The sequence below is a fragment of the Stigmatopora argus genome, chromosome 14, assembly GCF_051989625.1.
Source record: "Stigmatopora argus isolate UIUO_Sarg chromosome 14, RoL_Sarg_1.0, whole genome shotgun sequence".
In the NCBI taxonomy this organism is placed as follows: Eukaryota; Metazoa; Chordata; class Actinopteri; order Syngnathiformes; family Syngnathidae; genus Stigmatopora; species Stigmatopora argus.
Genome location: NC_135400.1, coordinates 8,686,629 through 8,701,827, shown reverse-complemented (window position 1 = coordinate 8,701,827; position 15,199 = coordinate 8,686,629). Strand labels below are relative to the sequence as shown.

General features: G+C 38.5%; 2 protein-coding genes and 1 long non-coding RNA gene across 8 annotated transcripts in view; all 3 read left to right on the top strand.

The window, feature by feature from the left end:
• Nucleotides 1-15,199, top strand: part of LOC144088932 (uncharacterized) — a 270,343-nt gene that overhangs the window by 44,655 nt on the left and 210,489 nt on the right. The window lies entirely within an intron of this gene.
• nfixb (nuclear factor I/Xb) overlaps nt 1-15,199 on the top strand; it is a 109,684-nt gene that overhangs the window by 2,036 nt on the left and 92,449 nt on the right. For 2 of the 5 annotated variants that reach the window (XM_077620016.1, XM_077620030.1), the window contains exon 2: nt 6,382-6,465. In XM_077620016.1, the coding sequence (XP_077476142.1) occupies nt 6,382-6,465 (84 nt within the window). Of the gene's footprint in view, nt 1-6,381; nt 6,466-9,984; nt 10,371-13,533; nt 13,570-15,199 lie in introns of those variants that run through there. The other 3 variants (XM_077620014.1, XM_077620018.1, XM_077620021.1) reach the window with 3 other exon arrangements.
• The window catches only part of LOC144089134 (general transcription factor II-I repeat domain-containing protein 2A-like), a 100,152-nt gene that overhangs the window by 30,683 nt on the left and 54,270 nt on the right, over nt 1-15,199 (top strand). The gene's annotated exons all lie outside the window — the stretch shown is intronic.

The following is a 15,199-nucleotide window of genomic DNA, read 5'->3' as shown; positions in this document are numbered from 1 at the left end:
ATAAATAATTTTGCACTTTGATGAAAAACTTGGGCTGAGTGAAATGACCTAAAAGTAAAAATCTCAAATTTCCCCCACAAAAAAAATATAGTTTCTTCAGATGTCTATTTTTTTCTTTTAGAAACAAAAACAATAACGTTTTAACTCATTCTACAACATCTATTAAACTCATTCACCGAGTCATAGGAATTGGACGTCTACACAGTCAATGGCACTAAAATGAGCACACACAGTCAGACCTCTCAGTTTAAATGAATTGGACTTCTATCCTTGTCAATGGCATGCAAGGACAAATATGGGGCTCATTATCAAATTTGCAGGATATGTTTCTAATATGGAAAGGAAGTGGTGATTAAATGTTTGTGCATTGAGGTCAGAGGTCACAGATGTTAGAAAAGTAATTTCATGATAACTTGATAATGGATTGCCTTTGTTACTCAAATTTGCTAGTTGGGTGATATGATGAGAAGAACAATGGTCAGATGCCAGAAATATGGGGATGGTTTGAATTTGGTGCTTTGGCGAAGGTCTGCTCCCTCAGAATGCTCCTCTATCCTTGAAAATATTTTCACCTTTAATCCTCTAATGCTGCTGTGAAAGTTTTGCAATGATAGTGAGGCTGTGCAGTAGTCAGCCACAAATAATGTAGACATCCTCCAACTTCTAATGAAGTTCCAATTTGTCACGCATAAAGAGGTGAGCATGGTTCATTTTCTCACCTCCATTAAGTTTGTATGCCAAAGTGTAGGGTTTGGCTTATTAAACCTTGTCATTATTTTCTGTGTCCTTCATGGAGCAAGGTGTCGATGCCTGCCTGTTCAAAATGGTGTTGTGTTGCATCACATTTCCTAGTTTCAGGCTATTCAATTGTGTGCGTTTTCAAAGAGAATTTCCTTTTAAGTATACTGCCGCACAATTCCATTATCTGTATTTTGGTCGTACCTGGACCCTCTTACCAGTGGGACTCATCTGGAACATTTCATCAAGGATGCATCCAGAATGCATCCCTATTTGATGCCCGAGTCCCCTCTTCTGGTTCCTCTCAATGTTGAGAAGCAGCAGCTCGACTCTGAGTCCATTTTGACTGCCATTATGGATTGAGCGGCATGGTGCTGAGTGGTTAGCACGTCTGCCTCCCACTTCTGAGTTCAAAGGATTAATCCTGAGTTTCTACCTTCCTGTGAGAGGTTTGCATGTTCTTCCCGTGCCCACGTGGGTTTTCTATGGATACTCTGGTTTTCTGCTACATTGCAAAAACAAACCGATAGGCTGATTGACCACTATACTTCAGGGGTGCCTAACTCCAGTTCTCGGGGGCCCCTATCCAGTGTGTTTTCCATATCCCCCTCCTCTACCACACTGGAATCAAATGATTCACTCATCAGCAAGCTGTCCACAAGCTTGAGAACAATCCTGATTATTTCATTCAGATCTGTTGGTGGAGGGAGACACGGAAGACAGACTGGATAAGGGCTTTCGAGGACCGGAGTTGGGCACCCCTGCTCTACATTGTCCTTAGTTACGAGTGTGTGTGTTGTCTCTTTTTGCCCTGCGATTGGCTGGCAACCAATTCAGGGTGCAACCCACGTACTGTTCATAGTAAGCTGGGATAATGAGTTGTCTTCTGTCCTTGCAAATTGCAGTCAAATAGTTCAATACTAAGGGAAAAAAAACTTTGAAAAAAAACTGTTATTGGGGGACATAACCAGAGGAAATGTTTGTTTTATCAAAATTATCATAAGTGTTTAGGTCATGTAGGCCAAACTTATGACGGGCTGAAAAATAGTTAAATGTTGAACAAAAATAGAGTGCAAAACTTCTGTCTTAACTTAATTTTTCTCTACACGTTTGTGTTGTCCGCACCCAAATATAAAGTAATAACTTTTCAAAGAGCCAAACTCTTCCTTCTGGAATAATATTATTTACTTTTTGGCAAAAAAAGTCAAATGATTGTTTTGTAAATCAATAAAAACATAATTTATCGCTCTAGTCTACATTTTCAATGTTAAGTAGTCTTACTTGTGTACTACTGTTAACACTTAAAGCTATCCATGCTTGAATTACTTTGTCAAGACTTAACTCTTGTACTAATTGGTTTCATAGGACATCCAGGCGGCACACCAGCTGTCTACCAAAGTCATTTGAATCTCCTTAATTTGGAAATGAGTTGCTATTACTGTGTCATTTTAATTTGAAATAAAATCGCAGCAACAATACATGTATTTTTCCCTTCTCACTCCTCTTTGGGGCCTTAATGAGAAATTAGAGCCAATAGCATTATTCATTACACAGAGCTTGCCAGCTCTTTATCACTGCAACAATATTAGCATATTTGTTTGAATTTCCAGCACTTTTTTTTAAAGCATTCATAACCAGGTTTAGCATTTTTAATAATCTGGCATCAAATGTATCTCACCAAACTGAATGCTGAAATAGAACCAGTGGCAAGCCCCAGAAACATACTAAAAATCCTTTTAAAGACACACTGCTCTAATTACTGCCTCCCTCCCTGTGCCCTCCCTGCCTTGTATTCCTCACCCCTTAGACGCAGGTGTAAAATATCACATTTTTCCAGCATTTCTCCCTAAGGTGGTGCTGGCTTGGGCTCACACAGCACCAATTTCCCCTTTCATTTTTTTTTTCGACAAACAACGTCCTCCGCCCATGCATCCCGTACTTTGATGTACTTGCCACATCTGCACAGGTTTGTTAGCAGGTGAGGAATGAGGACACAATTAAGACAGAATGAAGTGGGACAAGGCAAGATGCATGTTATGTACTAATGGAAGGCGAGCTTCCGATGATCTAGAAAGTGATGAGTTCGCCTCAAAACGGCGGCAAAGGGATCGGAGGGCTGTTCACTAATTGCAAACGTACCTGCCTCTCATGATAGCTTCGAGACTGCGGGGGCCCAGGTGGTTCATGAGCGGGTGTGTGAAAACTGAGAGATGGCGAAGGGTGGGCATTATGTTTATGTGCTTTGATTAATCCAGCGCCATGAAACCTGGCCAACTTCACCATCCCTATTAAGAGCTGTCATGCTTTATGTGAGGTGGCGATAACTTAGAAGACAGATGAGGTACTTCACAGAGAGGGATTAACACCACACACTTTACTGTACTTGGTTGACTTCAGTCAAATAGCTTTTTGACATATATGTACTGCACACCTAATTATGATTTTATTTCATTTTTTTATCATTATGTGAACAACATTTCTTCCTGTCAACACAGTGAGTCGATATACAGAATTTTCAATTACAGCACTTACAATAGCAAACTGCAGTGCAGTGAACCCCAGTAAAATTATCCTCTATGTGACAATTGCCTATTTTAGTATTTGAAATAATAACAATAATTTTAAAAAAAACTTTGCCTAAACCTTAAACATTTTGGGCGATGTATGAGCCACAACATCGTGTTATATTTTTTTCATAAAATTGTATTGTTAATCACAAATTTAATTTGGTTATTTTCACTTCCTACAGATTTTGTGTCACTTGCTAAAAATTTGGGGGGGTTTGTCAGGCCACCTTTTTATCCATTTAAACATTGATGAATTTAGTTTGGTCTTTTTTAATACTAACATAAATAAAGCATCATATTTGAGTAGCCTACAAGCAATTTTGTACAGGAAACATTGGGCCCCAAGGTTAAAAAGGTTAAGAACGCTTTTTTAGGTGACACTCTCTCTTTTGGGCTAGTTTACAGCATTAAGTCCAGAATTGACTAAAATATTCTACTCCATGCACAATCACAGTACACTTTCCTGGCTTCGGCCCAACTAGAAGAGTTGTGCGTGAGTATGGCAAGGCTTCTCATTAAGGAGCCTGCCAAATTTGCCGCATTGTAACAATAACCACTACATTACATAGTAGAAGTAACCAGAACAACTTGATATCCTTGAAATCCCCCAAGTTTCATCTTAAGTATACGGGTGTGTAAAGTAGATATTTTGTAAACTGTAATTACCTTAATTGTTCCTCCTCCCAGTTGTTAATGGTAACCACCACTTAGCACCCTTTGAAATAACCGCTGAAAAAAGTCAAGAAAGAATGCCGCAATTCACTTTTGTATTATGATTCAGGTTCTGAATCTTCCTGGTAAAAAGAAAAAAAAAAAGAAGAAGAATGGATGGGAATTTCAATGAGTTTGTCACTACTTGACATCCAATCCATTTGAAGTGGGCGGGTTGCTTGTGAATAAAACTTTTGTTCATTCGTTTCCAACACTTTCACTTCAAATAAACTGGACGTCTAGTCCCGTCAATGGCAGCAATTGATTTAAGCACTGCATCTACTGGCTCTGCCAAAGATGAACTTTAAGTAACTAAAACAAGAAAGTCATGAACAAGAGTATTGTTTTATTTTTGGAACTGCATCCTGTGATCTGTCAACTTACAGTAACTGAAATGAAAACAAACAAGTGAAACCGGAACAAATATACAGTATCTTATAGCAAAGAATGAAATATAATGTCTTGTTATTTGAACTGGCATGTCTGATAAACAATGGTTTATGGCATCAACACAGACATTAAGTAATTTAAGCCGTTACATGTGCAGAAACACGCACATATGCAAACTATGACATGGGATTGCACTTGAACAAATATATGAACAGACACATACATAAACACACAACTATAATAAGGCCCAGACTTTGGCCAACCAAGCTGCGGTTTGAAAAAGAGAGACACAGGCTATTCATATCCTGCCGAATGAGAGGTTACAGTTTGAGCCTCTTTGACTGTCTAACCTAGGAAGCGCATCTCCTTGTGAGATTTTACCTACTTCGTTTAGTAGAAAGTCAGGCAGGCGACATAATTGGGGCAAGATTAACAATAGTTTTGTCGAGTACAGGCTACATGAATCCTTTGCACAATAACAATTGGAATAATCCAGGGAAAACATTGCTCATAGCATTTGGTCTCAGCATCAATCCTTTCTTGTCATCATCAATTGGTGGGATAACACCGAAGGAAAACCATTTGTCCCACTAAATGGTGCCCTTGTCAACTTCTCTTGGCTTTCTTTTAAGCTCTTAAACTGGCCGGTCCAGCTGAGGGATATATTTTACTCTGTTCATAATCACAGAGTAGCTCAAAAGAAGTCAGACTAGCAATTCTGAGTGTCTCTTTCTCTTAAATGATTCAGCACTGAAAAATGGCTCGTGAACAAAATATCAGGTTCAAACATCCTAAAAATTGTACAGCAAACATGCCCATGGATGGCAAGAATGGGCTCTAGCACCCCCCGGGATCCTCGTGAGGATAATCGGTACGGAAAAGGAATGAATGAATATATCATTTAGACCTGGCATCCACATATTGTTTGTGGACAACACATGTTGGATCATGTAGGTCACACTAATATGAAATATAATGTCTACATGACCTAAAATGTGATGCCCACTTATTTGGATGCCAGGTTCTTGTGGGGCAATGTTTTTAAATACTAAAATTAATAATTTTCTCTGTAAAGGGTTATGGATTGTTTTTCATAATAATGCTTATTAACTGTATTCAGAATTGAAATCTTGAAATGTGAACAAATTACATTTCTGATTAAGTTTAAAAAAAAAAACAAGCTCAGATAGAAATAACAATCCTCGCCCACACAAAATTCAGCCAAAGCACTGTCTTTGTTCATTGGTTTTTATATCAGTCCCAAATACTTTTTTCAAATATTTTATCAATGGCTCAGAGACCATGAAAAACCGGGTCTGAGTAGATTTATGGGTTAGTTCTTGTGGCAGAAGTGTGTGTTCATGAGTGTTTTGTGTGTCAATGATTTTTGCTGAATCAGTGAGCAATGCAGGTGAAATGGCAGTGACAGGAAATGCCATTGTGCTGGAGTATTGTGTGCTGCCACCACAGCTAAACACTTTGCTCTCCATTCAAGTTGCAATGAGTGATGGGCTTCAAGCCTGCACAGCACATGGGCCCAGGCAGGCGACACACATTATTCAGCAGCATACAGATACAGAGAGACAGACGGAAAGAGAGAGAGAGGGAGAGAGAGAGAGAGAGAGAAAGAGAGAGAGCATTTCAATTTGATTATAAGAATTAGATGTGATTTGATATGGTGAAATTTCTTACAGCTTTCTTACATGCAAACATATTTAGCTTCCATTTCTTCAGTTGTTTTAGCAAAACTATGATGGACCTATAATTAATATTCATATTTTAAATTCCACCAGAATAGCATATCACAAAAGTTTTACGACATTTTTAAATGACATACATTATACACACTTGTAGGGGTATAGCATCACATCCTATAAAAAAGTATTCCCAACAAAGATTTCAATTACATATAATGCATAATGATTTTGTGTTGTTGTCAATTAATAATTAAATAACTGTTGTGTTATTATTTCAGGCAACTGAACACTTTCTGTTGAATGAAGAACCCTCCAGAGGTCCTGGGATGCCTGAATGCTTTGTTGTATCAGATTCATACAGGGTACGCATTATTATCATTGCTATTGTTCTTGTTGTTGTGAGTCATCGAATCATTACTCATTATTACTATGACGGACAGTTGGTGTTCAAGCTCATAGTAATTGCCACAATTATAATGTCATTCACGGCACCATAAGTCAGCTGCAACCCATTACAATCATTATTTCCACACACAAATTCAATCCCCCAGGAATGAAAATGTACAAAAATGTGAAAATAGCACCAAAAACTTAAAGCAAGATCGCATTTGGTATGCAATGTGATATAAATCGTAAAAATAGAGTGAAGGGTTGAGAAAAGAAAGGTGACTGGGAATGTGATCGCTAATGAGGTGGGAGCCCCAGCTTTTCTATTCTGCAAGCCTTCGTTTTCCCTGAGTTAAGACTCACGCCAAGTCTCGCAGAAAATCTGGTTTGCTACAGAGTATCATATGTCCCAGGGTGCAGAGATGAAGCATGATGGCTGTAATTGAGGTGCACGGCTGGTAGGAGCGTTTTTTTCGGGGGTGGGAGAGGAGGAGCGTCAATGTGGCTGTATTGGATTCCAAGGGCAGTGAGTTCAAGAGCATCCGCACGAGGGTGACTACCTCACACTCAACATAAGGAGGTCGGCACCGGGGAAACATCAGAACTTCCCTCTTTTGGGCCTTACTCAACTTAATGAATGACTATTATGCTGGTCAATACACTGTGAGAAGCATATGTTGTGATAATAAATGGCGATACCTGATGTCATTGAAACATCATTGAAACATCAGTCAGAATTTTAGCAAAATACGGCACCCCTTTGCCGAATATTATACATTGCACGTTAATTCCTGTAAATAATGCCTTCACTTAATTGGCTACATGTGGTTTGCTGCGAACATTTATAGACAAAGTAAATTGACAGTCTTTCCTCATCTCCCACTATAGTCCCAGTGAAGCAAATCGCTACATATGCTTCATCATTTTCCTCGTCTTAGCCTTTGAGGGAATTTCCTAGTCTCATTAACTCCCTGTTGAGTATTTTTTTTCATGTTGGCTCCTAATGGTTTGTTCGCTGTACTTCATATATTCTGTCTGTTATGTTAGCCTCCATTAGTTTGTAAATACAGAACTAATAACACTTACTTAAATTCTGACAATGGGAGCACTACTGTCATCTACTGTAGTGGATGTGAAATTACACTTTATTCCAGTATGGCAAGAAAGGTCAGTCATAATACTTTCAGTTTTCAGGGCTACAGAGTTGTGTCTAATATGTGGTAACCAGACTGGCAGACCATAAAATTTTGAGTTTGTCAAGCTTACAAGCCAATTTACTCTTTGTTATATCAATTTTCCTGATGGAAACATAATTGAAATGTCATTAATCCAAAAGATAAAACTATACAAGGAGCCAGGTCAGAGGAGAATGGAGCTTCTTCAAAACGGATTGAATTATAGCCAGAAGGTGTCTAATACTCAAGGCACTGTGAACTCACATGTTGTCATGGTGAAGTATCCACAAGTCCTGCCACAACTCTTCTTGACAACAAGAAGAAAGCAAACGCCACAGGACCTCTATGTAGTCGTGGTGGTTGATTGTCTGGCCTATTTTAAAGTATCAAAATCATAGTTTGTAGGTTAGGTATAAAATACAAAAACCTCTATGAGACCTAGAACCTCTCCGACACCCATTATTTATAGAGAAGTAACAGACACAATGGACTTCAGGCAATTTTGGACATATTGGCTGATTTGTCAAGAGTCTTGGGCAGGTCATTGCTCCTATATTTGGAGTCACTCAGAGCAACGCCAACCAGACCTCGAGCTAGCCACCAAACCACACGTCGCTTTCTCCCCTCTCCACCACAGCGACAGCTGGGTGTGGTGTTAATAAAGCCTGTGATAGCAGGCAGTGTGCTCAGGCAAACTTTGGATTTCCATGCTTAACCAACCAGTTTTGACTCTCCTCAACAGAGGCTATTACTTTGTTTGTATACAATAGTTGAAAACGTAAATTCGGCTTTTGCTAAATTTTGAATCATCCTGTTCCGGAGCAGTTGTAAGTTTGTATGTTTGAAGTATGTTTGAGGTTCTAGCATGTGCTCCTTAATGAGAGATTTACTAACATCAACCACTAAATACGTGAATCATTTGAGGCGCACCTAAATGTGTTACTTGCAAGCGGACCCAATTGAAGGATTACAATCTGTGTTCATTCACTCCATTTGCAACCATGGTGCTTGCAATTGCATGGACCTGAATTCCTAAAACCTAATAACAGTTTCAGGTATGGATTGTTCTTAAGCACGAGTACTGGACTTGGCCAACATTGTTCTAAGGGAGTTTTGGCAAGACCACGGGGGTTCCCTACCCCATGACCATTGTACAAAGTTATTCCCTTTGTGTTTTTTGGGCTGTGTGAGCATTAATTGGCCACACAGAGCCAAATTTCTTTATTTAAACTGCACAGGCTTGCAACTTAAACACAACTAATAGGCCTAATAAATCTGCCGAACTCCAGTGTCAGCCCCCAAAATAGCTCCTCTTCCCTTACAATGACTTTACTCCCAAAAAATTCCACATGCATACAAGATATCAGTCAAGAAACAGTTGCTATGATGTGCGTGACAGGCTGATTGGACACTCTAAATTGCCCCTAGGTATGGGTGAGTGTGCATGGTTGTCCGTCTCCTTGTGCCCTGCGATTGGCTGGCCACCGTTTTATAGGCTCCAGCACCCCCCGCGACCCTAATGAGGATAAAGCGGTTCATTAAATGAGATGAGATATATGTATGTATATATATTTCACTAAGGTATTTTGATACTCCTTGATTATATGTCAGTCTTCAGTGTTTGGCATTATTTTTCCCTTCAACTGCAGTTGAATGCTGACTGTTTGGCTTGGCCTCACATGAAAAGTACAGATGTGGCCTCTGAACGGGGTGAAAAATGGTTCAGTGGATAAATAGTCTTCACTCCATGAAATAATGCATCTATTCACACGCCCTCAATTGAATGAAGGTGTTAAATCCAGAAAAAACGTAGCTTGGAAGATTATTTCATCACCAGATGCAGCGGAACAGTTTCCAAACAGCATTTGACATAATTGTTAATGGCAAATTGGACATTTAGTAGATGGCTGTTATTGATGGTGGCAAATGTCCAATCTTTTTTAACCGGGAGGCCTGGCAGTTAATGTTCTTGCAAATTAATATTCTTGTTTTTGTTTGCAGTTTTTCCTCCAATAAGACTCTGAATGAAACACTATTTTCTAATTTGTGAAATATTTTGGTTTTAACCATAGCCTGCCGTTGACAAGGAATAACATCCAATTCATTTAGACTGGGAGGAGTGGCTGTAAATGTGAAAGTAATTACACGTCTAACGCTGTCAATGGCAGCCAGGGAGTTAATGCATCACTACTTTGAGTCCACGTTATGTATTCCCCACCAAACAATTTGCGAACTTTTGCGCTGAAAATATACAAGCCGCACCATTTGTCTTGCGGCTGCCGCATCTATTCACCCGCGTCTCAAATGGGATGATTTGTTGCAAATCCTAAGGGTCATTGAACGCAACCAGAGTTCACGTGCCTGTCATCTAACGTTGCAATGACGTTTCGTCAAATAACCGAAATAATCATCGTATAAAAATCACTATAATTATGTCAGAATCTGCGAGCCTGTTACAAAATGTACAGGATAGCTTTGGAAGTCCTGCAAATACGAGAAGAGGGTGGGAGGCAAACTTTTTTCCCCTCAAAGTTTGTGTAAGCGTTCTAGGCGGGGTTACTGTAAGCTTGCAGCATGGAGTGAGAGAAACAGGACGGCGAGCGATTGCAATGCTGCACCACGCCGAGCTTCCATCCAATTTAAATAAGCTGATCGCTTCTTCTGTGTGAAAAATCACCATGTACTCCCCGTACTGCTTGACACAGGTAAAGTGCTTCCTCTTTTTCCATTGTTTTACGTCGCTTTAACTGTGGAACGCCAGCTTTCGCTTGCGCACGGCGTGTAGTGATTACATTTTGAAAAAAAAATCTTTCATTGTGCTTTATTCGAACTCCAACAAACTTGCGTTTCGATACTTTTCCTGATTTGCCGCAACTCTCTAGCCGTGTATTTGGAAAGAAAATGGCGCATATGTATTCCCAAATGTATTTTATCCCACCCTCGAAAAGGAGGGAATCCTATATCGGGGAGGAGGAGAACATTCAGCGCGCCTGGTTATGCAAACTGAGTTTGGGAGTTTAATATTGCTATTTGTGGTAGCGAGGTGTGCGTGGATCCTCAATAGTTTTACTGTCGCTCTGCAGCTGTGTAGACTTTTCGAAGAGATGGGACACTGCTTTGGCCAATTTACATGTTTTGCACTTGAACGCAACACGTGATCTAGCGATAGAATGAAGTTCATGATTTCGTATCTCCTGAAGTGCGTGTGTGCGCGCAAGTGTGTGTATGAGCGCACGCCCGCGCCTGCAGATATCAGTAGGAAGTGGGGCGGGAGGGGGTTGCTCCTGAAAGACTTCATTCAAACTGTCATTTTGTTAACATCTGTGAGGAAGTTTTCACTCCCTGCTTTGCTTGTCAGCCTCCAAGATTACGCAGAAACCGCCGAGTATTATGAACCTTGAAGTAGTGAAGTTGCGTGAGACGCCCCAAAAAGTTGCTGGTGGCCGCTCCCATCCCATTAAGATGTTTTTTTTTAATTATATGTATAATGTGTTGTGATAAACACTGTATGTTTAAAAAAAAACATAGTCATATTATATAAACCCAATTATTCTGAGATGGAGCTGAACCTGTGTGTGTGCGCGCTCGTGCGCGCTTGTGTGTGTGTGTGTGGGGGGGGGGGGGGGGGGGGGGGGTGTTTGGGGTTCATACAAAATACTGTGGTATCATATTACTGAAAATACACAAACTATAGTTTTGGACTGGCTGATAAATGTATGTTATAAATTCATGATTAAAAGATAAAATCAATTTTTTGTTGGGTTTTCCCCCCTAAAAGAAATCAAGTGCTTTTTCAATATATTATTCCAAGAGAAAGAGTTTGTTTCTTTGTGAAGTTATTGGTTTGTATTTGGGGGCTGACAGCACAAATGGGGGGGGGGGGGGGAGAGAAAGAGACCGATCTTTAAGGCAGATCTTTCGCATTTTATTTTTGTTTAACATTAACATTTGTTAGCCCTTTATAGGGTAAATGACAATACCTGGTATTAAAAAAACAAGCCCTATACAGCCGTATACCAGACGTAGATACCAAATGTCTGGTCATGTACCCCACGCTATTTTTATTTGGTATATAAATGTGGCCTAGATGAGCCAAAAAGTATTGTCCACTTGTGTAACACCATATCTTAATTATAAATGTATGTATATTTGTAATTATTATTATACAAATCATTATTGTAATTATTAATAATTGCTTTTCATACAACATTTCAATGAAAATATGAAAATATACATTTAAGTGTTAGTAAAATGTAAATGATTAAAAACATTTAACACTAAAATTATTACTATTTTTATTTAACATGGAGGACTGAGAGGATTGGCTGTGAATGCTTGTGTTGCAGTGCCATTGGCGGTGCTAGATGTCCAATTGATTTTGACCTTTTGATCATTTGCCTCTTCCAGTCAATGCCAGGCAATGAGTTCAATGAGCTTTGTCTTTTGTTCTTATTGTCTCCTTTAAAAAAAGTAGGTGTGATGGAAACCCCCCCCTGAAAAAGCCAGATACAGTTTTAGATAAAAATTCCTACATTTATTTTCCAAACCGCTCAACCTTACAAGGGGGTGCTGGAGCCTATCCCAACTGACTATTCCAGGCGGGGGACAATTTAAATTGGTGGGAAGCCAATCCCAGGGCACAAGGAGATGGACAACCATTCACACTCACACTCATAACTAGGGGTAGTTTAGATAGAGTAAGGTAAACAATTTGGAAATGTTATTTTCATGCCATATCGCCCAGCCTTACTAGTCAGTTAAAAAAATCTGATTCTTACAATTTTTAATTGGAGAGAAAAAATGAAAAATGCAATTGTATGGTTCTGTATTTCTATTCTGTTTCAACTTGTGAAACCACCTTTCTCCTTTACAGGTTAATCTGGTCTTATGTTGCAAATAATTATGTCTATTATTTTATTTTTCGGGCTGTTCCCTTTCTTGGATCAAGCAAACCTTTTTGTATTCATTAAGTTCACCAGTGGTGTGTAATTTATTGCTGATTTTACAGGGATTTCATTTAACAAGTTACTTTTTACTGTTATGGAAGCACAATGATCTCTCTGCTATCTTTCTTATGTCTGGTGTCCACTCAAGAATTTGTATCAACAAGAACATTTTGTCCTGTTTGTCGGCCAGACATTGTAAGTGGATTTGCGCTTTGAATTTTTCTTTAACCATCTTTAAATATGAATTTGACACACAGAGCTGAACAACCCTGCTAAAATGTGTTAGTCACTTCAACCTTGTGGTGATACTGGGATCTGACAGAATCATTGCAATGTTATACTTAATGCCTGGAAGCCGGTTATTATTAGGAAATTATGTATTTGTCGATATATAGTGCTTATGGGGTGAATGCATATTTGACTGTTAGCAGCCTTTCCTCAATGAACTGATTGCAGACAGACAGCACATTTTGTCTATTTAATTCTTGTTAATAATTGAAGAAAAAATAATGATCAGGCCTCGGCTATTGCAGCAGTCATCAATAAATGAATGATTAACAGTGAGGAATGATAGCCGGAGAGTGGGGCTCGTGCTGCGCAGTGGTTACTGTGTGCGTGTATGTGTGTGTGATTTCTAGTCAAAATCTTCTGCTTTGAGTTCAACCTGCATTTGCATCTTGGACCACTCAAAGTCCTTGCTAAAAAAGCCAAGCTATTTATTTTACCTTATGTCAGATTGGTGTCACAGTATAGTTAAACAATTTAAAATATGTGCACAATTTGATAAATTTGTAATGTTTTCATATCACACTGTTTTCATTGGTGCGACACTTTTAACTTATTCCTTCCCTCTGCCCCCACTGCCCGCCTGGACGCTGACCCCCTGCTCTCCTCGCCTCTTAACACCCACTCAACACTAAAGTATTATCCTACTCACCTTCTAAACAATGCCCTAGTGGTAAGTCTTGTCCCTATTTATTCAGAATTAGTCTTTCCTTATATTCTATCTTGACAAAATGCTTTTTATCTGTGTGATAATCTCTAGGGACATGTTGACCTGCAGTAGGAATGATAGGCTCATGCACAAACGTTTTGTCTTTATTTGCTTTAGCCTGTTACTTGGCGAGTCAGCATTACTGTGTAACATTTGACCACATTGCTATTTCTGCTTAGCAAAGAGCCAAAAAGAAAAAAATATATAGTTTATTGGGCAGTGCTCTATCAGTTTCTCTTTTTTTTAGGTGAATATATATATTAGGGCTACGTAATTAATTGACTCATGTATCATGATCACAATTTTGGTAGACACAATTAATTTAAGTGGCTTGGAAATGATTATAGTGTTTAAAAATGCAGGTTGTGTTACACGTATAATCAAACATGTTTCTCAACATTAGCTAACCACCAGGGGGTGAGTGCATAGTTGACACTTCATTAAGGTGCCCAAATAACAAGAAAGTACCATTGTTAAATGATGGCGAGAGAAAAAAGGGACTTTTATTGCAAAAAGTGCAGATGAAGATTGTCTTGTGCAGGTTTTGACACCAAAAGATCAATATTTTTTTTGTTTTCATATTCAGGAAAAGTGACATTACACAAGAAAATAGCATGTTATATTCATTCATGTAAATGTAAGTATTTTTCAGTCGGCTTCATATATTTTATTTCAATCATCATTTATCTGAAAGTTACAGTCAAGTACAAAATGCATTTTCATACTACAATGCAATACTTGCATATCACTGAAAAAATACTGGTGTTTTCCCAAACAATGAATAACACGTCATTGAAAAATTGCATAAAAGAATAATTCGGATGATCATTTTTGGCATGTTCTTCTCACTTTAATTTACTGTATATTAACATTGTATATTTCATATTCAAAAGCAAAATACAACATCAGTAATCCAAATATTGGCTAATAAACACTTTGTCGATTTGCTAAAACTGAGCATCGTTACCTAACATTTTATCAATTTATATATATTTTTTATTGTATTGATCTAAATGTTTCTTTCAGGCTTTACAATTTAATAATTAAGAAAGCAAAACATGATTCATGTAGATTACCTAAAACGTTTTACTTTGCGACTTCTCATCATACATATTCTACAGCATACTGTAGTGTACTCACTTTATATACATGTATGCCGACTATGTATGTATATACTGTAAAGAGATGAATGGTGGTTTTGTGGTACCAGTCTAGTGCAAATACTCTCATGTGTCTCAAGGTGGATGTATTGTATTTTTGTTCCATCCCCACCAGACATTATCAACTTTTTAGAGAGCGGTGTTGTGAAAGAAAACAGTTAAATATTATGCTGAGTGGCAGGCATGAGAAAGCATTAAAAAACTGTTTTCTTTGATTTAAAGAGATGTGATTAACATGGTAACTTTACAAAATATGTTTTTATATCTATGTCTTCAGGCTACGTCAAATACTGAATTAGACCTTTAAAATAAGATGATTGGAAGAATCAAAATCATATATCTGGAACCACAACATAAAGTAAATACTGTTATTTGATTGTAGATTAGACCCAACTTTTAACCAATTGACGACGGTAGATGTCCAATCCTAGTCA